Genomic DNA, 22,559 nt, shown 5'->3' on the forward strand with positions numbered 1-22,559 from the left:
CGAGAGCGTGTTATTTGATTGGTGAGATACATATCGTGTTTTAAGGCACCGTCTTTAACGACTGATTTAAGCCATATACTTGGATATTGCTCACCGATTTAATAAGTCACTCAATTTTTTTGCTGATGCCCCCTCCCCCAATGCCGTGACCCACGGTACGCCACTCTCAACACTTATATATAGTCCAAAGAACCCCCAAAACAGATTACACGATTTCTTTTAAACCCCAAACAGACCAAAATATCCCAAAACAGCTATAATGTAAAAATGAAAAAATGCCGTTAAAACACAACTGTGCCCCCCATTTTTTATAGTGAGGACCTTTTTTGGCCTTTTCGTGAACAAAATGTATTACGTATTTAAAGGACAAGTCCACCCCAACAAAAAGCTGATTTAAATAGAAAGAGAAAAATAATTAAAACAAGCATAACATTGAACATTTCATCAAAATTGGATGTAAAATAAGAAAGTTATGACATTTTAAAGTTTTGCTTAATTTCACAAAACAGTTATATGCTCATCCTGTTCGGTATGCAAATGAAGGAACCGATGACATCACCCACTCAGTATTTCTTTTGTATCTTATTATATGAAATATGAAATATTTTGATTTTCTCGTCACTGTCATGTGAAACAAAGTTTCATTCCTCCCTGAACACATGGAATTCCATTATTTTAACATTTTGTGGTTCAAGCAAGAGGGTCCTAATTGTCAAATTCGTAAAAATTGAAATATTATATAATTCAAACAATAAAAAACCAAAGAAGTAGTGAGTGAGTGACATCATCGACTCTTTCATTTGCATATCACTGAGTTGAGCATAGAACAGTTTTGTGAAAAATAAGTGCAACTTTAAAATGTCATAACTTTCTTATTTTATATCCGATTTTGATTAAGTTTTCAGCGTTATTCATGTTTGATTATTCTTTATTTTTTTAAATCAACTTTTTCTGGGGTGGACTTGACCTTTAATATTTTGTTGAAAACCTTTTTTTTTTGCTTTAATTCTCATCTGTTTCCTCGAAAAAATGCCCCCCTTTTGTAACATCTTGGATCCGCCCCTGCTAACAACAAGTTGTTTTTAAACAGTTTAAACAATAGTTGAAAAGTTTAAACCGTGAACAGCGTTGCTTAACATTTTCAACAGCGTTTTTGCCCCGGCCACCTGATGCCGCCCATGGAACTGAAAAACACATGACCAGGAAAATTGGGAAAAATCACCATCTTCTTTTTCCGGTCTTTTTCATGTTCTTCTTGAGTTGTGTGGCACTGGCAAGTCATATTTGACTTTTATTTTATAACCCACTTTAACATCTATTTTTTATACCTCTCTCCTTCAATCAGTTCACATAATTATGACGTATACATGCTCTGTCTGATTTTAGACCTATAACAAAACAAAACAAGTAAAGCAGCTAGGAGTAGCATCATTAAAATATATATTATGTATTTTCAACCTTTTGAAATAGCAGTATACATGATTTCTATGTTTATATGGCTTGTATATGTGCTGCTCTAGTGAGGATTATTTATTAAAGGAGAATGAAACCCTTGAAACCAGCTGAATCCATATCAAAGAGAAAAATCAAAGAAACATATTGTTGAAAGTTTGAGGAAGATTGAATGAATAATAAGAAAGTTATGAGCATTTGAATATTGAAATCACTAGTGCCATGTAGATCCTCCCATCGGCAATGCGACCAAGATCTGTGATATCACACACGTACAACTCCCTCATTACTTTAGTACTTATTTCACTTATATTCTCACTTTTATAGAGTCTATCACAAGGTGAGGTGTTCTCTTTATGAGATGACAAGTACAGAGGTTTCACAACATTATATCATTGATGAATCGTTTGTCATATGATTAGAATGAGCAAAAAGAGATGTTTTGGGGTATATTTTCAGTGTCCAAATGGGAGAGTTGTACGTGTGTGACATCACAGATCTTGGTCGCATTGCCAATAGGAGGATCTCCATAGCATTAGTGATCTCGACATTCAAATGCTCATAACTCTTTTATTGCTAGTCCTATTTTACTCAAAGTTTTGTTGATCTTATTCTTTGATTTTTCTGCTTTCACAAAAGCTAACTTGCTCCAAGAGTTTCATTCTCCTTTAACTTTAAGTATCACCAGAGTGAAAGGTCATGAACAAATTATGTTTCATAAAATTATTTTTAAAGAATATATTTCTTATAAGTAAGTATTATGTCTAGACTCCGGCCTATATAATTATAGTTTTATTTGAAAAAAAAAAAGAAAACAAAAGGATAAGGTATCTTAACGTGGAAAAATAACAAAGTAATATTTTTCTCGCATGCGGCGTGATGTCTGCTTCAACGAAATCCTCGATCAAATGTCAAGCGATAGAACACATCAGGGGATATGGCAGTCCAAAGACATGGAATGTGCGTTTTAGTAAAGATCATGGTGTTGCTGTTGTAAATTGTGGCTCAGATTCTCTCTTCATATACGACAAAGAGAGTAAAAAATTGGTGAGTTCAGTTGTCGGGGGCTCAGCGGGACACTGGTGTGGGCGTACCCGGGAGAGTCGGCAGCGCTGGCAGACAGTAATCCGCTAGTCGCGAAACATCCATCGGCACGATCGAGTGTCTCAATACTCTCATTGCAATTCTCAAAGTCAAACTCTTTCTGTTTGACCCATACACCTTCAATAATTGTTTGGCTCCACAGCCATATATAATTCAAAGATTCATTAATCATCTTTAAATATCACACTCACTGCTTGCTTAAACTTAAAAAAAAAAATTACTAGTACTACTACTAAAAATACTAGGCCTAGGCTATAGACTAGTCTAGAGTTAACCCAGAGAGCTCCCGCCCGCACAGCGGGCGGGAGCCCAGAAGCTTACCGTGTATTTTACCATTGTCACCGGACTAGGGTGATTTATGGTCTAAATATTTCTCCAAATGAATTGTGAAAACAGAAAGTATACAATTACCATGATTATATGGATGAAGGTCTAACGAGTGGCAGATTCCTGACATCTGGGCACAGTCTGGAACCTCAAAAAAACGAAAAGTTCTCTCCTTCTACCCCGTCTCGATCGGCCATTTTTGTTAAAAATCGTAACAAAATGGCCGATCGAGACTGGGTAGAAGGAGAGAACTTTTCGTTTTTTTGAGGTTCCAGACTGTGCCCAGATGTCAGGAATCTGCCACTCGTTAGACCTTCATCCATATAATCGTGGTAATTGTATACTTTCCGTTTTCACAATTCATTTGGAGAAATATTTAGACCATAAATCACCATAGTCCGGTGACAATGGTAAAATACACGGTAAGCTTCTGGGCTCCCGCCCGCTACGCGGGCGGGAGCTCTCTGGGTTAGTCTAGAGTATACTAGTTCTAGTTCATTGAATAAGAAGAAGTGCTTTTGTCCAGTTTCACTGAAGTTCTAATATGCACGTCCAATTAGAATTAGAATTAGAATTATATAGGTCTCTAAGTCTAACGTTATCTTAGTTTATCTTACATTACTTAACTTGGCTTTGGGAGTTTGTTTTGCTTCTTGCATTGGGTCAGACCATGTATTGTAGACAGCTGGCAGCCGTCTGTTTCGAGGAGTTTTTGAACAATTTTAATTTTTTTAAATTTCTCCTCGTACACAGACGGCTCATCGATTTTTGTCTTTATTTCATAAAAATATATAAAAAGAACTGTACCAAAATAAAAATTATTCCGTTTTGGCCTGAAATGCACCAAAACGGGAAAAATAAATTTAAAAGGGGAAAAAACAGTGACTTCGGCTGTTGCGCAACTTCACTTCCCTGTTTTATCCGAACTTAATACATTAACATATGGCCATTGAGTCCCTGTACAGATCGAGCTAGAACTTCTATGGGTCTCTGTATTTGGTGGAGTTCAGCGGAACAACCAACATAACAGAGACCGAAGCTTTTGGTATAGCATCGGGTTACCTTGGTAGCGGCAACTAAATATGTGATAAGCATTGAGCAGATTTCTTATGAGAGAAATTACTTTTTTCCCTGTTTACTTAATTGCCTACCATAACATTTTTTTTTTAGAGATCCACATCCATAGAGTATTAAATGCAAAATGGGCTTCCGACATTAATGAGGCACAATTTTCTTGTTGGTGTTGTTTCTCTCATCATTTTGCAAATCAAGACTTGCCCGGTGCTATTGACAGTGCACCTCTTTGCAGTCTTTTTTTAGTAAACTAAATATTATTATTGTTGTTACAGCTATTGTTATTATTATCATTATTATTATTATTAATATCATTATTATTATTATTATTATTATTCTTGCTATTATTATTATTATTATTATGTATTTATTAATTGATTATATTGATGTTATTGCTAAATACAATTATCATCAAATAGTAATATTGATGCATTCATTCCAGCTAGATTCCACTCTCTTTCTCTTCAGGGTACTCTTAAATTTCCTGGCCAGTGTCACTGCCATGACCTAGTGTCCCACCAAGGTCTGTGTTCGTTAGTGTGTGGACTCCAAGACGGAAGAATCTTCAGCTGCAGTCTGCAGGAATGGTGCCACCAGAAAAAGAAGAAGAAACATAAAAGGTTGGTGGAAGCAACAGGATCAGCCCCATTTCACAGAACACATATTAGGGGGGGGGGGTGTCACACCAGGCAAAAGATTAATATTACATTTTGGGGGGCTACTTCTCTTAACCAACTACCTAAATCTGCAACAGTGGATTAGCATAACATCACAGTGAATTGGGAATTTCTGGGCAGTTTTGTTTTCTTCAAATCTTTCAGGGCTTTTTTGAGTATTTTTTAGGTTATATCATCCATATCCGCAGTGTATTTTTTTCAAATTTCTCTGTGACACTTGAACCTGTATATGACAACTTGCATATGGCAAGAGTGTTTACCATTTAATCACTTTTTTCATCGAATTCTTGATTTAAATTTGTTTATATAAAAACAAAGTTATTTGTATTAAAAAAAGAATGGCAATCCTTGATTTCAAGAAATTGGATTAAATGATAAACAACTTGCCGTACTTACATGTATGCCGGCATTTGCTGAATATTTAATTAATCAGGGAATAATTTTGCTCAGCAAATTTGATTAGCAATTTTGTTCATTTGATAAAGGTTCTCAGCTGAGTTTTGTATAGTCCTACATTAAAGTCTGCTACATAAAAGACTTTTGGTGTAGAAGCCTTTCAAAAATATGGAAGAAGAAGATGCATTCAAACTAAACCAGGGCCCCTGTCTTACAAAGAGTTACGATTGATCCAATCAATCTCAACTGTATGAAAATCCATCCATACCATAATGTTTTCTACAGGAAATTCGCACAATCTTCTAAGTAAACAAAGAGAATCACCCTGAATCTGCAAGAGAATGATGAATGCATGAATATACATCATATCTAGAAAATATTTTGAACAAATTTGCATTTTACTATGTTGTCGTTGATGGCCGTTCATAGTTGTGATTGATCGGATCAATCGCAACTCTTTGTAAAATGGGGCCCATATCTCTTATTAAAATACATTCCTTTGTGAATTCTGAATATACCAATTAACTTCTCTTTTTTTCGGTATTTCTAGCAAGTCCAAGAACAAGGCTGAAAGTACAAGCTCAGAAAGCAAGGCAGCCGTTGCAGGTGATAATAACCAAGGTCTGAATGAGGGAAAGAGAAGATTGGATGGAGAGGAGAAAAGGTTAGATGGAGAGGATGACATCTTTAGAGACCTACTAGGAGGAGGTGATAGGTCTAGTTCTGCAACCAAAGATTCCAGCAAGAATGCAACAAACATTCTCTTCCAAGAATTCATGCAAGCCGTTGATCCAGTCACCAAGGTAATAATATTCCAAAGTAAATTTATTCTGTTTCGAGGTTTAAGTCGAAATCTCAGATAAAATAGTTCTTCTCTCTCCAGACCACTAACGTCAGCGCACCCCCTCCCCTTGGCTCCTGCCTTGGGTAGTACAACTGTATACTGGAAGAAGAGCAAATCAACACAGATCACATTGAAATTTCCAATGCAGGATTATTCAAATTGTTTCCAATGTGTCATTAAAAAAAGATAATGTCAAAGAGTGTTCCCATAAATTTATGTTAATCAAAACCTACAAAATTAAAAGGGAGTTATTTTGTAATAGAAGAAAACTTTTGAAAGTGAAACTTGAACCTCATAACATTTTGGAAAATGGCTTGTCCTAGCTTCATACATGTACCTTATATTTTGTTTATCTTAGAATGATGACTTTCCATACCTTATGTCATCGGTTTCAGGTTGATGAGCAGAAGATCATGCTGCGAGTTGACAACCTGGAAAGCTTTGTGATGGTCAGTGACAGCCTGGTAACCTGCAGCAGGGAAGGGATCGGATGGAGGGTTTCCGTTCATCCCTGTCAACTGAACAAGGATTCTTTCACCTGTGACAAGAATCCCCTGTACTCTACCCTCATCTTTGGTGCTGATGACACCAGCACTTGCAGACAAGCTTCATTCCAGAATCCAGGAATTGAAACCAAGGATGAAGTAGAGGCAACAGTTGGTGTTGGTGTGTATGGACTGATGTCATCCAGTTCCCATGGCAACTCGGGTGTGGTGATGCAGTCCTGCAGCATTCTTGTGACATCGGATGCCCTCTTCAACGCCATGTGGGGGTCAGAAGCCAATCTGGTTGACTCACCAGTTATCGTCATCACCTTGCCAGATGGTTGTGTGTATTCTATCACCTTGAAAAGTTTCCTATCAACATCCTTTACGTCAGCAAAAGGTATCAGACTTTTATGTCGCTCCTTAGAAGCAATTATTCAGGTCTGCATCACCAGCTACAGTATCCAGTCTAATCCGGCGGGATCCAGTTTGAACTGCCTTGTACTGGTTGGTGCTGGTGGACAGCTCATGACTTTTTATGGAGATCCATCTGATAGCAATAGCACTGAAATCAGTAGACTTCACACAAGTTCACCCATTGCAGCTGCTCTTGTGACAAAGGACACTCTTATATGCACCTCAAACTTTGACCTTAAGTTCATAACCTTTTATCTTAGAGATACTGTTCTGCAGATGTCTATGAACAGTTGCAGCATGCCCGGTATAGCATCAGTTGCACTTTTGAAAGGTACTTTAATAATAAGTCATACATTTACTATATCTTGAGTAATAATCTTTATCACATGTGGGCTTGATGCATAAATTGTAAAAAATAAAGAATGAATTATATCTCCAATATCACAAAGGAGGTGAAAATTATTAGTAGCATTCTAACTTATGCATATATACTTAAAGGTCAAGTCCACCCCAGAAAATTGTTGATTTGAATCGATATAGAAAAAAATCAAACAAGCATAATGCTGAAAATTTAATCAAAATTTGATTTAAAATAAGAAAGTTATGACATTTTAAAGTTTCGCTTACTTTCCACAAAACAGTTATATGCTCAACTCAGTGATATGCAAATGAGAGAGTCGATGATGTCCTTCACCCACCATTACTTTTGTTTTTTTATTGTTTGAATTATACAATATTTCAATTTTTACAGATTTGACAATAAGGACCAACTTGACTTCATCATCTGTTAACATAATTGAAATTCAACATATTCATGGAGGAATAAAATTTTGTTTTTCACACAACAATGAGGAGAAAATTATAATTTTTCATATTTCATATAATAAAATACAAATAAATAGTGAGTGGGTGACGTCATCAGTCTTCTCATTTGCATGACTTTAAATTCTTTAGTAAATTCATGAGTTATAAGATTATTGGGTAGTAAATATTTCCATAACTTTCTCTTGCTCCTATTAATGCATTCACTGTCCTATATTCGTTGTTTTCAATTTTTAATTTCTGTGTTCAGGTACCAGCTCTTCTTACAAATTCCTAGCCATCAAGAAAAATGGAACAGTACTCCAGCTGTTACTTCCATCAGAACACACTGCCGACTCAGATCAAGCAGGCATCAGCTCCACAGCAGCCAGACAGCGAGTTCATGAGGCTCTTCGCAACATGCGGGAGGTGTCGTCCAAGATGGCTGCCCTCACTCAATTGGGCAGCAGGCAGAGGGCAGTCCTTGAAGAACTCAGTAGTGCCCACCACATCGTCTGTCAAACCTGGGAGGCATTGGGTGCCTTTGAACTTGAGACCAGAGTGGAATGCATCCTTGAGAATGGACAGAAGAGCACTAAAGTATCTTGCAAAGTGACGAACTGTACCTCTTGGACAATATCACATGGTTGGACCCTGATTGGTACGCTGCTGAATGATTGCCAAGAAAGGTCAAAGGTCAACAGGACTAAGTATCACAGGACTAAGAGTACTCCGCTTGTAGGGTTTGCGCCAAAGACTGCTGTGATGCTTAGTTTTGTATTGGATGAATCAGGATATGCAGAGTCCTGGCCACTGACTGTGCAATGTTCCCTCTGCTTCGATCTCTCTGCTCTCCTTGAGGATACCCTGGTGAAGGAAGACCTTGGCAAAGCTACAGAGAGTTCTGTTGCATTGGATAAAGGGGTGAAAGGTGCTGTGTTCCCCATCGGAAGCTCTGAGGTAGATGTCCTGGATTCACTTCAGGAGAGAGCGCGATGCTCTACAGGGTTAGAGAGAAGGAATCAAAGGCATGACTGGACCAAAGCAATCTTGAGTAGATCATCAGGAAGTTCAAACCCTCATCAGCAAGAGTCTGCTGCATCTCAAAGCCAGATGGCCTCTGCGACCATTAGGCTGGATAGGAATCTACTGTCGAGACCCTCTAATGGTAGGATATCATCATCAGGTCATCCTATTTATTCAAATGTAGAAAATTTGTACAATATTTCAAAATGCTTTGAATGTATTATGAATTTTCCTTTATAGTAGTAGTAATAGTATAATTTTCTAATGATATTTTGAATTGATAAATAAAGAGGCTGACTTCTTAGATTAAACCCATAACCAAGTATGATTACTATTATGGTAGCAATAATTTACGGTTGACACCATTCCATTTGTAAAGATTCCACTTAGCCATGGGCCAAGTCAAAACTTCAGTTATACTGTACTGACATAACGATTCTTTCTATCTATCTTCTGGTCTGCACCCCCCCCAGTTGTCAAGTCTTTCCCCCGTTACTGAAAGAGCTATGGATGAGAGGGTTAGAAGGGTATCCTGAAAAGACGGGTGAATTAAGGTTGCATGATCCACAAGCAACTAGATCAATTTGAAGAAAAAAAATTATTATACCATGAAATAAAAACTGATAGTAAGTAACCATCACCAGGGTAACACAAAGATTAGTGATTGATCGTACACTTGATTTCCATGATTGATTGTACATTGTAGTCAATGCAATCAATCGTAAATATATTCTTCTACGATGATTGCTAAACTTTGTGTTACAGCCCCGGTCTTACTACCTTATTCCATACCCATTTTAGTACATCAGCTTTAATATTGTAATGAAAAAGTTAAAAAATCAATCAAATGTATCCTATACATTCTATTTTACAGAATCAATGAAAATCCTTATATTCATGTAACAGGGGGCCTTTTCATAAAGCTGTTCGTAACTTAAGTGCGACTTTAAGAACGACTGGTGAACCCTTCTTACGCACTAAACCATTGCCAATTCAATACACCATTTACCACAAGAAAGGATCACCAGTCGTTCTTAAAGTCGCTCTTAACTTGTGAACAGCTTTATGAAACACCCACCAAATATCTCAGAATATTTAATCAGTATTTGTTTTTACTTCATCTTCAGACAGCAGCAGGGTCTCGACAGATCAGGTGCTCCAATGGCTGTTGCCTAGCAACAAGTCAGTAGTAATCAAAGACTCCTGCATCAAAGCAGTGACCCCTTGTGGTTGTCAAGTCTCAATTCAGGCTCTGGAGCAGAATGCTGAGGTGTCACTTCAGATCACTTCATCAGACGAGAAGATAACAAGAGCAGTGATCGAGGCAATTCATAGAAGAATAAAGGTTAGAACATCATTTCATTTTAATCAAGGAAATATCAGTCGAATAACTACATGGTGCCTTCAAATCTGATAATGTAAATTTTCCCCCATGATTTGAGAAAGTTGTCATACAAAGTTATTTTCTTTAAAAAAAAAGTTTGTTTAACCCTTTCGTGACCATTGTCGCCAAATTGCGACAAGCGGCAACACCGCGCCATTTACCAATGTCGCAATTTTGCGACGAGAATCAGTCCCTCTTTCACGAACCAAACACCCCTACAAGTCGAGTTTAGTATCATCCGAAAGCCCATTGTCCGGCCTCTCGTTCAGTGACTGTCGCTACACACACTTCTATTGAAAGTTTTTACGTAATCCTTCATCAAAGTTCGAGAAACTATCGAAGAATTTCACTTTTTAGCGTTGAGAAGGTCCACGTTGGCGGAGCAACGCGGAGAGTATTTCACGGACACGATGTCAGAATCAAGTTCGGATCATTCTGACAACGCATTAGATCGAATTCATGGTGATTCCGAGTTTGAAAGGATGGAAACTTCTTCGGAGGATGAACTTCTTGTGGGCCATTCCCCGACGAAGAGACTCCATGCACGTCGGCGGAGAGCTGCTGAAAAGCCTGAATACGAGCGGACTCAGGATTCTTCGGATGATGGATTAGACACTCTGCCTGGTCCGAGCAGGCAACGTACACATACAATACACGTAGCCCACGCTATGAGTGACGTCATCGGACGCGTCTCGCGTCTTCACTCCGTTTTCAAGCACCATCTTTTCTGTGTGCGAGGTCGCATCGAGTCGCTCGCACAGATTTTCGTACTGTACACAAATCCCATAGACGCGTTGATATCTCGTTTCGCGAGGTAAAACAATGTTTATTTTCCTTCCCCTGACCTAAATAATTGGAAATACATTTTGTTCAAGGTAAGACATAGAAGTTTATGATATACTAAATATATATTATGTTGACTACATGTGCCAAAATTGCTGTTCTGACCACTCTATCCATCATGGAAATCATGGAGTTGTTTTGCACATGTGACACTGAATGTGACCCGGTAAGCCAGGGCGAAACATCCGCTGAGCAGCCGGTCACGACAGGGTTAAATGTCTGCTTGATTACACACTCTTAGGAAGCCTGGAGAGCATTTCATCATCAATTCTTGTCTAATAATTTATTAGATCTGACAATTTGATTTTGATTTGCGCAGTTTCTTTTGTAACTGTCAGATGAAATAGGACTTGTCAGATAAAACTCCCAATAATTTCTTCCATGAAATGTTCCACTAGACCATTTTTAAAGACAATACTCTCCTTAAGTGAAGGCCATGTGGTAACCAGTCATATAATGTTATAAAGGGATGTACATGTACATTGGTTTAAGCTAGATAAAGTTGAACAATGCTGTATTTTTATAGACCTTTATACTCTTGTAATAGTATTTTGGGCTGTATTATAAATAAAAATGTCTTATTAATAAGTCCAAAATGGGGGGAATCAGATTTCCCTTTTTCCACTCATCTAAAATTTATATTTTTATATCCGTAGAATTCCAAACTTGTGTCAGCTGAATTCAGGGTGGACCTTGAGAAAACGAAGAAAGAAGCTTCTTCTGTCGAGGTAGGTATTATCAGGAAGGTGTTTCAAATGAGATGTAAGTCTGGCCAAAAAATCATACTTAAAATTCCCTGTTGCATTTAGTATATAATATTTTCACACACATACCATTCCAAACTTGTACCGGCCAAGTTTTGGGTAGAACAGGAGAAATTGAACAGAGAAGCCTCTGTTAACACATCGCCATGATAGGCAGATCATAGCTCATGGGGTGCGCTCTACTGCATATTGATTGTGTGTTAATTATGATGTACACATTGGCAAATGAGCATGACTTATCAAATTGTATTTTGTGAAACATCCCATGGATGTCATAAATGTTCCTGAATGATTTCTAGGTTAGGAGTCCCAGTTGAGTGACATAAATGCAAGGATATACATTAAAAGTGCTTTTGCTGTTGTTCTTGAAGCTCCCTTGGCATGGTTGCCATAACATAGTGCTCTGAAGTTCATCAAATGCCTTCAATTTATCTTTAGTCTAAGGCGATTATTATTCATTACTTGAGATATCTTTAAATCTTCATTATTTGTTTTCAATTATCTTTTTGTTTTTAAAATATTTTTTTTTTTTTATTTATGACTAGATTCACCTTGGGAAGCTGCTGTCAATTAGCGATCAACTCACCTCTGCTAAATCAAGAGAAGACCTTACCATCCTAGCCAAGGAACTGATGCATCTCCATGGTAACATGAGAAGCCAGATAACAATACATTGACCACAACCAAACAGACCAGGGTCTCATCACCCAAGACAAGGAGTAAAAAAAGGTCTACGGAATGGACTATCGACTATTTTTTCCAGATAAAATTGCATTACACATAGTGAACTAGAGATCTCATATTTGAAGACTGTCTCACAACTCAAGGGCCCGTATTCTGATAGCAGGTTTAACTTAACCCTAGTCTAAAGTTAACCCTGGTTTAACTAAACCTCCTCTAAACCTCACCTCTGGTCTAAGTGTAGTTTAATTATTTTGGTATTCTGATAGCCAGGTTTAACTAAACCTGGGTTAAACCCGGGTTTAAATTCTTTTTGGAAATAATAATCCTCTTTTAACCAAGACTAGCACCTTTTTGGTAAATTAGTGCTGCAGGGATGACTGCAACAAAGTTGAAAAAATGTCACTAAAGTTGTTTTTTCTTAAAAATTTGGATTTTATGGAAACTAATTACAACTATTGTAGTGAAAGAAAAGCATTCATCACCCATATATGGTAAGAAATTTTCATTCAGATTATCTTTATATTTTTTAATTACTAAAACATTTCAATCCCAAGGCCAAACCGAGTGACCTGCATAGTTTTGTGTGTATCAGTCCCATTGATTGCTTTTCATGTTTGTCAAAATCTAAATTGAATAGATTCACCTCACCCACTCTAGACTAGAGTCTAGACTCTAGTCCTATAGATCTAAAACAATAAGTTAAGAGGTCGACATCTTTATTCTAACTTTATGTAAGGGGAAATTTTTGTAACTTTTGAGAGTAGTCTTGGGTCTAACATTAGGCCTAGGCTAGTATAGTTAGATCTAGCTTAGGCCCAATTGTTTGGAGGAGAATTGAACATTGTTTTGACTTTTTTTACTTTCCTGAAGCAAACCGTAGTCTAGTGGAGCAACCGAGACTGAAGCTACATTATACATATTTATAGTATTGGTCTAGGCCTAGAACATCATTCAGGAATTAGGCTGGCTTAGCCTTGGGACAGGGATAGATATAGATCTATATTCTAACCTTATTCTTAGTTAGAATCTAGTAGAATAGATCTGATTTGTCTTAGACAAAAAGCTTCAGTCTCTGTATTGTTCCGCTGAGTCTATGATGAGTATGACAGTCTACGTTGCCGTTGGCCTCTCTCACCAAGGCAATGTGATATGACAATAAAATGTCAGAATTTTTTCAATAAATCCCCAGAAACGACGGTTATTCCTGTCTACAGTGTTAGATCCGACTATCGCTATGCATTGCCATTGCTTGCCAAGTAACTAGGCCTGGCTAAATGACATCTCTCTACTCCTGTTTTAGGTCCATATCTGTTTCTTTGAAGAGTTTTTATTTTATTTAAATATTTTTGGGGACTTGTTTAGGTTTCCAGGTCCAGGACTAAAAAACAGGCCTAAACCTAGACCAACAACAGCTTAGTCTTGACTAGACTGGGCCAGGCCTAGATTTATGTAAGAATTTAGATCTAGGCCTTACGTTAGTCTGTGCTATCTAGTCTACTGACTTACTGTATGATCTAGAATCTCTAACGCTGGCCTAGTTCTAGACTAAATAACTTAGACCCTATCTAGATCTAGAACTAGATCTGTATCAATCTAGGTCTACATGTAATAGGTCTAGATCTAGAGATTTGTAGACTCTCAATTTAGATTCTAAATCGAAAAATAGTAAATGTAGGCTAGTCTACAGTAGATCTACTCATCTAACCTTAGGCATGACAAAAGAAGTAGGCTAGAGATCTAACGGATTATTACTAGATCTAAAGAATCTAGATCTAGGCCTAGATCTAAAGCTAGGGACTGTAGTTCGAGATCTAGAGGTCTAGCACCCCCCTTAAAACTAGAACTAAGCCTACAGCTACATGTAGTTCTCTATGTAGCCAAACAACAGTTAGCATTGACTATTGTCTTAATCTTATTTTGGTGTGTGTAGTTACCATACAAACACATATTTTGATGAATGAGAAAATGTGTCTTGCAGATTATTTTACCTCAAAACCTATGTGTTCTAAATTTCATGAGCATAGGCCTATGTCATAAAATGAAGAAGTTCAATCCACGAGATGTGTTTACACATTTATTGATTTAATATGATGTTACCATGGCAACAAAGTTTCCAACACACACAAATATATGTCTTGCAGATCTATACCTCAAAACCAATGTGTGAGCCGACTTTTATAAGAATTGGTTGAAAAATGAAAACTAATGAAGGAGTTCAAACCGCAAGATTTTCACCTAATTTCATTATGTAATATGTTGTTACCATGGCAACACGATTTCTGATACACCCAAATATATGTCTTGCAGATCTATACCTCAAAACCAATGTGTGAGCCAACTTTTATAAGAATTGGTTGAAAAATGAAAACTAATGAAGGAGTTCGAACTACAAAATTTTCACCTTATTTTCGTTATATAATATGTTGTTACCATGGCAACACGATTCTGATACAGGCAAAAATATGTCAGACATCTTCACCTCAACATTAATGTATGTGCCAAATTTTTAAGAGAATTGACCAGTTGGAAACTGATAAAGTAGTTCAAATCACAAGATTTTCATCTAATTTTTATATTTGATTTGTTACCATGGCAACGTGATTTTTTTTTATAAAGACATAAAATATTTTTTGCACATCTTCACAGCAAGACTAATGTTTGTACCACATTTCATGAGAATTGGTTAAAACTTAGGAAGTAGTTGGAATTGCAAGATTTTTACATAGTTTTTGCCATAATATACCGTTTCCATGGCAACACAATTTCCAACACATGCAAAAATGTGTCTTGCAAATCTTCACCTCAAGACTTATGTCTGTGCCAAATATCATGCGAAATGGTTTGAAAATTATAAAGTAATTAAAACCACAAGTTTTTCACCTAATTTTCGATATTTGATATATTACCATGGCAACGCGATTTTTTATATACTTTAGGCATAGAATATGTTTTGCACATCTTCACATTAAGACTAATGTATGTGCCAAATTTCACGAGAATTGGTTAAAAACTGAGGAAGTAGTTGGAACAGCAAGATTCATGCTTAGTTTTTGTCATACTATACCGTTACCATGGCAACACAATTTCCGACACATGCAAAAATTAGTCTTGCACATCTTTACCTCAAAATCAATGTGTTAGCCAACTTTCTTGAGAATTGGTAGAAAACTGATTAAGTATTTTAAACGGCAAAATTTTGAACCATAATATACTGTTACCATGGCAACACAATTTCCGAAAAAGGGGGAAAAAAATTCTTACACCTCCTTACCTTGAGACCAAAGTGTGTTCCAAATTTCATGAGAATCTGTTAAAAACTGAGGAAGTAGCTCGAAATGCAATATAGGCATAAATTCTAAAAAATTGTTGGCCATGATTTGTTGGATTTAAACCAGGCTTAAACTACCCCCTGCGCGAGTTTAACTTTTTGAGGATTTATTACCACACTTAGACCAGGGTTAACTTAAACCTTGCTATCGGAATACGAAATTTAAACCTAGGTTTAAATATGGCAGTTTATTACCACACTTAGACTAGGGTTAAGTTAAACCATGCTATCAGAATACGGGCCAAGGAGTTTAAAGTAGATGGAATGGACTATTGAATGGTTATTTTCAGATAATATAACACTGATCACAACCAAATTTAAGTCTCATCACTGATAACTATTTCAGGACTCAAGGGCCTGTATTCTGAATTCGGGTTTAATTTAAACTCTGGTCTAAAATTGTGGTTTAATTATGGAAAGCCAATTTAGAGAGGTATCTCTAACAGTACAATTTAAATTTGTCAGTTCTTTTGACACTCATATCATTCATAAATGTCTTGGAATGATAACTTGAATAGTTATTTTCATCTATAAAACTTGAGGAAGGAGTCAAGTGCAGATAAGAAACATATAACATAAATGCAATTTTGAAATTTGGGGCTTCCCATAAATTTAGCTCAGAGTTAGACTGTCCATTGCACTTGTAAACATTCATTATTTGTATATTTTAGACAGTTTTGATTATCCCTGAATTCAGATTATGAGCCAAGGAGTTGTAATTCAGTTGACAAAAGACAATGGAAGGATGCTTTCCTTGACAGTTATCCCCGGGGGGGGGGGGGGGGGGGCCACTTCCATTGACGAGTGGATACCATGCGCGACCATGGGGTCTCGAAAAGCACCCTAAACACGTATTTTCCATATTCTGAAAATGCACCCCTTAACAAGTATTGCCGTCTGAAACCCTACCCTTAACAAGTATTGGAAACAAAACGATACTCTAGGCAAGTATTCCCTGAAATGAACCCCTAAACAAGTACAGCGATATTGTGTTGTTATGTCACGGGTCCGTCGGTCGTTGGTTTTACTAAGCTTAATTTACACACCATTTGGTTTAGTATACGGCCCCACCTTCCACACCTCGCGCAAATCGGACTCTAAACACGTAGTGTTGGGGCAAAAAGAACATCCTTTATAAAACATTTTAATGTTTTATCATCCCCGCAAATTTGACCCTAAACACGTAGCTTTCCCAGCGAAATAAATACCCTTTTTTCATTATTATTGTGTTTTTGACACCCTTATCACGTTACGTACGTAACGTGCCCTATCTTGAAAAAGACATCCTTTTTACGTGTTTTTTGGGTCGTGCATGGTATATACTCGTCAATGTAAGTGCCAACCCCCCCCCCCCCCCCCCCCCGGGCAGTTACCGTCCACACTCTCTTGTCAAAACTATGTACACTTACCAATATTATCTTGCCAAATGATGAATGCAATCATGATTCATTTATGAATTTAAGGAATATTATCATGACAGTAAATTTCAAAGAAGCCATTCACCATACAAACTCTTCCTTATCAGAGCTATGTTGAACTGAAACACACCCAGTTGTTCTTCGTTTGCATTTGCTACAGATATCCTACGATGGATTAGGGTAGAATTGTAATGAAAGATCATTTTCCTTTGATAAATTCTGATATAATGTTCCCGAAATATACTTGATATAGAATTATAAAGATATCAGATCCTATAATATGTCATCTGACATCTGCGAGAAAATAAATTTCTGAGAATCTCATTTTTTAGAGAATAACTTTATGAAATCTCCAAGGTTCCTTTGTGAATCTGCATATAACCTTACTGATGTGTGTGTGTGATGTACATGAAAAATGAAATTCAAAATATACTAGTATGTTACTATAACAAATCAATTTTGTAAGTTGTCTCTTATTTTGTTTTCTCTTTCAAAGAAGTATCCCAGTCACTGTAGTCATTAAGATATCATATGTTGCTACAGGTTTAATATTTTATACAACTGTATTCAGATTACAGCGGTGCTAAAAAGTTAGTGAACCCGAACAGAAAATTAAGATATTCATACATGTAAGTGTTAGTTCTACCATGTTACAGATATTTAATTGCAAAGTCAGGTGATAAAATATTACATTCAATAAAGTTTGTTTCTCTGGGCTCGCCGAACATTGTAGTGTTGCTGTCTCCATTCAACACTCGGCATGAAGGAGTGTATTTTGTGGTGGGGTTCACTAACTTTCTAGTGCCACGGTATATACAGTATGGTAATAAGGTGGAAGTTGCAAGCTTTGCAGAAGTGTTTTATCCAATACTTCACTGTTCAGTTAATATGAATGGAAATAAAGAGTGCCTTATATTTCTCATTTTTCATTCATTTATCAATCCATTCATTATTTCATAAGTGATTGATTGATTCATTGATAAATGAATAATTTTTTTGTATTCATTTATTTATGTATTTATGTATTTATTTATTTATGTACTTATTTATTCATTTCTTTCTTTTTTTATTTATCTATTTATTTGATGTATTCATTTATAAATCAATCAACTCCATCCGTCTATACATCTATCAATAAAGTGAATCAGCCCTTCTTCTTTCCATTAACTTGTGGTCTTTATCCATCAACACATCCATCTATCCATACATACATGGAACTCACCAAAACTGGAATACTGCAAAGTGAATGAGTCAAGAATAAAAGCAGGCACGGATCCAGGGGGGGGGGGGGGGAGGGGGTGGGTGGATGGCAGAAGGTCCAGAAAAGAGAATGCCACGCCCTGTAAAATTCCTTTAGTTGATGTGACATTCTGTCAAGTGTTCAGTTCAGGTAGACGAAAATACCCTTCATTTTTAATTGACTTTTGTTTTCAATTTTTTTTTCTGATGTCTTTATTGTGCCAATGTGCACCCCACAAAAGTCCGACTCTGGATCCGTGCCCTTTTTCGCCTTAAGCAAGCATTTTTCTCTGAACAAAAACAGCTTAACAGATGCAATAACATTGGAGTGACATGTAACTCTGTCTTACAAAAGTTTTCCTTAATTATTTTTAGGCATTTAGTCCATTATCTCTTGCACATTGTCTTACTATCCCTTATCCCAACTTTGCCAAAATGGGTAGGTGTTTTGCAAAGTTACTCATGACTGTACAAATGACTGGAACATGTTTTAAGGTGCTAGGTCAGAGTAACATAGGGAATCGAACCTACGTCCCTGAGATTAAAAGATGAGTCATAACCACTAGACCAGGATTTTCCAAAGGGGGTGGGGGGCACATCTTTTCGAGGAAAAATTTGACAAGCAAATAAAAAAGGTTTTAAACCCAAAAATTGAGGATATTTCGTCCACGAAAATTGACAAGCAAAAAAAAAAAAATTCACTTTCAAAGGGGGAGGCACATTTCCGCTTCTGTTTTAACATCATTTCTACGTTACAAATTTTAATTGTGCTTCTCAAAGGGGGGCGGGAGCAAGTGCAGGCTTTGCCCCCCCCCCCGCCCCTGATCAGCCAGTGCGCTAGACCATGATGCCCCCACACTCCGATGGTACATTTTAATTGGCCGAGCCCAAATATGCAGGTATATTACAGGACTTTGGATTGCTTTTTAGAGTCTTTCACTGTCAACTTGAAATCTAACTTCTATGAAAGGTCAAGGCTGACCAACTTTAATACATGTTGATATTCCATAAGTTTGTGGTTAAGTTGGTGTTTGCATATCACTTTCAGTGAAAGAAAAACTTATCTCATTTAAGACAGACCTTGAAAATACATCTACAAAAAACTCACCTCATTTTAAGAGACCTTGAAAATACATCTACAAAAATACCCTAATCTTGTGACAAAGGCCTGCAGAGCTCAAGGATTACAAATTAATTCCAGCCTTTCCTTCATACATGTATTTTCCTAGCTTTCTTTCCATTGCTTTGAAAACATTTCGAATCCTTTTTAATAACTCCTCCCGTAAGCAGCTGAGATAGAAGAATACAATAACGAAACAGCCCTTTTCAATCCAGCTACAGCTACCGGTACTAGCTGTTTATTAATAGAGGAATTAAAAGTTCCATTTCAATATCTTTTAATTCCCCGTGGTATTATTGCATATACTCCTCATATACCTGTCCTTGCTTGATGATACATAACAAAAGAAATGCCGATGAATTGTGGAAGATTAGATGAAATGAGCATTATACTGTACTTAAAACCTCAACGAGTGCCACAGCATCATGTGGTAAACAAGAAAATCCAGTGGTGGATCCAGGGGGGGAGCATTTCCGATCCATGCCCCCCCCCTTTTGAGAGTCGGTCATTTTTTTAATGTAAATATGCTGTTCATACCCAAGTGTGCCCCCCCCCCCCTTTTGAGAGTCACAGCCAATTTTTGTAATGGGACTGTCGTTTCTACACAAGGACTTTTTCTTTTGCTTGTCAAATTTTACGTGGGAAAATGTGCCCCCCCCCCCCCCGTTTGGAAAATCCTGGATCCGCCCCGAGAAAACCTTTCAGTATACATGTATGTACCACAACGTATCTTGCCATTAATCATTGTTTACGCAAGAACCTTGCTTCTTATTAATTGCTCCTTTCCATGGCAACATTTCTATGCCTCCCCTGTTAGCATAAACATTCACTCTTTATATGATTGTTTGAACATACATTTCACCACTTAGTTTTTCCAGCGCAAGCTTTCTTTACAATTATTCATTTACCTCTCTAGCTTGCTATTTTTTTTCATAGAACTTGGATTCAAGATGAACTTCCTAATCTCTCATATTAGATATTTTTCATGCATGTGTCATTCTTGTTTCTCCGTCTGACTGACGAGGGAGCGCAACATTACATCAATTGAAGTCTTTTCCTCCTACGCTTTTAATTTGATAAAACTTTATTTTGAAATTCAAGTGTTTGATTTCCTTCAGAGAAAAAATTTCTGACATCGGTTATTGACATTTTCCTTCATTTTGATGTTCAAGTCAATAGTTTTGTGCTTTGGAAGCATGATTTTGATCGAACTTTAACTTTTACCATGTGTCCGTAATATTTTTTCACATCTAAAAGATGAATACAAAAATATTTTGTGTTTGCTTTATGTAGTGTTTACTGGCTGGAAATAGTTAAACCAACGTCCGGAAACATCATGTCGAAGGGAATAAATGGCTATCAGTTGTAATTGAAGCAATTTTTTTCAGCCCCACAGGTTCAGAATGGTTTTGCTATTAATAGCAAAATAAATAGCAATAGTTTGTGTAATGAATTTGATCAGTTGGCTTATATCATTGAGCAATATAGGTATTTTTAATATAATCAATCATTATTTTTTCTTCATTTATGTTGAGACCATATTGGTACATAATAATCTTTATCTTCGATTCAAATTCTTATTTCCATCACTTCTGCTGAAAAAAATGAAAAATAATGAAAATATTACTTGTAATAAATATATAAATAGGCATAAATGGTGATGAGTGCATAAAAAAGGAGAGAAAGAAGTGAAAGGGGGGCGTTTGAGAGGAGGATGGAATAATACAAATTCAAATGGAAAGAAAGATGGTGAGGAGAAAGAAGATAAGAGACAAGGACAAAAAATATAAAAAAAAATAAAAATAAAAAAAAGAGGAAAGAATGAAATGCAAGATTGGCGGAAGGAAAAGAAGAATACAGGAAAAAATAAAATCATTAAGGAACTGAAAGTTGGAGAGAAAAATAATAAAAAGAAATAGATAAGTGGGAATGTAAATGAAAAGGAGGATAAAAAGAAAACGCTCATAATTAATATACATTTCAAAATTTACTCGAGTGCTTCAACAAAAAGCAACAGACAATGGGATGAGAGTATTGTGATGTCTTATTTATTTTCATTAGACAGTTTAAATGAAACAGGAAAGACATGTCCCTAAATACACATATGCCCTTGACAATGATATGAATATAGTAGTTTTATTATGAAATACACATAGCTGTCTTTGTACAATTCACAAAAACTTTAGACAAAGACACATTCTTTTTAAATGTCAAAAAAGGACAGATCCTGGATTTTGTACCAAAATATTTATCGATAGTTGCCCAAATGTAGTTTTGTTGACATACATGTATTTGATCATACTTCGTGCTATTTACTTTATTAGAAATATTGTTCACCAAACTGAACATTGAACAAAACGAGTGTGATTTACAAGTAGTATATTAGAATTGAACGATACACATTTTTACATCAGCAACAACAAAACCTGTAATTAATAACCCTGCTTTACTAGTGACGTTTAAGATAAAATAAAGTCTTGAGATAAATATTTTACACTTATCATAACACCTTTCGAAAAGACATTAAGATCAAGGCATTTATAACATACATAAATACATACATGAATAACCAGACATCCCCGTTAGTCAACATATTAACCCTCAACACAAACAGATACCAAAATAATAATTAAACATTAAAATACTCAATTTTTTTTTAGATTGCACATTTCAGAAGACATAAATGAATGACATAAAGATAATTGGATTGAATACATGCAAGAAAGGATATTTTTCTTTTCAACCATTGCACCAATATGAAAATGTTAAGCGTTGTTGCTTTGTTGAATGTTGTATGACATGAACAACTTAGTTGCAACAAGCAAGTTTTGCTTGATTAATGTTTCTACAAATGGATTTGACAGAAAATGTGCACCACTTGTAAGACTGTAGCTTATTAATTCCTACAAGGCTCAATTTTACTTATATTGATGCAATGAGGTAATGATGGTGGTAATTTCTTTAACCTGCTAAGAAAGCAAGAATGCTTGTAAGGAAGCAACCAGAGGACCGATGGCTTTAGGTCCTCTCCGAGGGACCTAGTGATGAGGATAATGACTCATCGAAAGTCACTAGCGCACCAAGTGAGAATCGAACCCGGGTCACTGGATTGCAAAACCATCGCTTGACCAACTGAACTTTCACACAATTGAAGTGATTTTCCAGTTATGGCAAAT

The 22,559-nt window shown here is 36.4% G+C and overlaps 1 protein-coding gene across 1 annotated transcript; it reads left to right on the forward strand.

Moving 5' to 3' along the window:
* Positions 1-2,304: 2,304 nt before the first annotated feature.
* On the forward strand, positions 2,305-17,363 carry LOC129257819 (uncharacterized). Its single transcript, XM_064096382.1, has 8 exons — positions 2,305-2,499; positions 4,426-4,577; positions 5,581-5,833; positions 6,270-7,107; positions 7,849-8,745; positions 9,731-9,948; positions 11,487-11,558; positions 12,140-17,363. The coding sequence occupies exons 1-8, from the start codon at positions 2,332-2,334 to the stop codon at positions 12,269-12,271; spliced, it is 2,730 nt and encodes a 909-aa protein (XP_063952452.1). The 5' UTR covers positions 2,305-2,331; the 3' UTR covers positions 12,272-17,363.
* The last annotated feature ends 5,196 nt before the right edge of the window (positions 17,364-22,559 follow it).

This window comes from Lytechinus pictus, chromosome 3, assembly GCF_037042905.1.
Source record: "Lytechinus pictus isolate F3 Inbred chromosome 3, Lp3.0, whole genome shotgun sequence".
In the NCBI taxonomy this organism is placed as follows: Eukaryota; Metazoa; Echinodermata; class Echinoidea; order Temnopleuroida; family Toxopneustidae; genus Lytechinus; species Lytechinus pictus.

What these genes read in the sequence shown, in the direction of transcription:
- LOC129257819 (XM_064096382.1), top strand. Translation starts at nt 2,332, where the DNA reads ATGTCTGCTTCAACGAAATCCTCGATCAAATGTCAAGCGATAGAACAC. An exon ending in ACAAAGAGAGTAAAAAATTG is followed by an intron (nt 2,500 to 4,425) that starts GTGAGTTCAGTT and finishes CTTTCTCTTCAG; the next exon opens with GGTACTCTTAAATTTCCTGG. An exon ending in CCGTTGATCCAGTCACCAAG is followed by an intron (nt 5,834 to 6,269) that starts GTAATAATATTC and finishes CATCGGTTTCAG; the next exon opens with GTTGATGAGCAGAAGATCAT.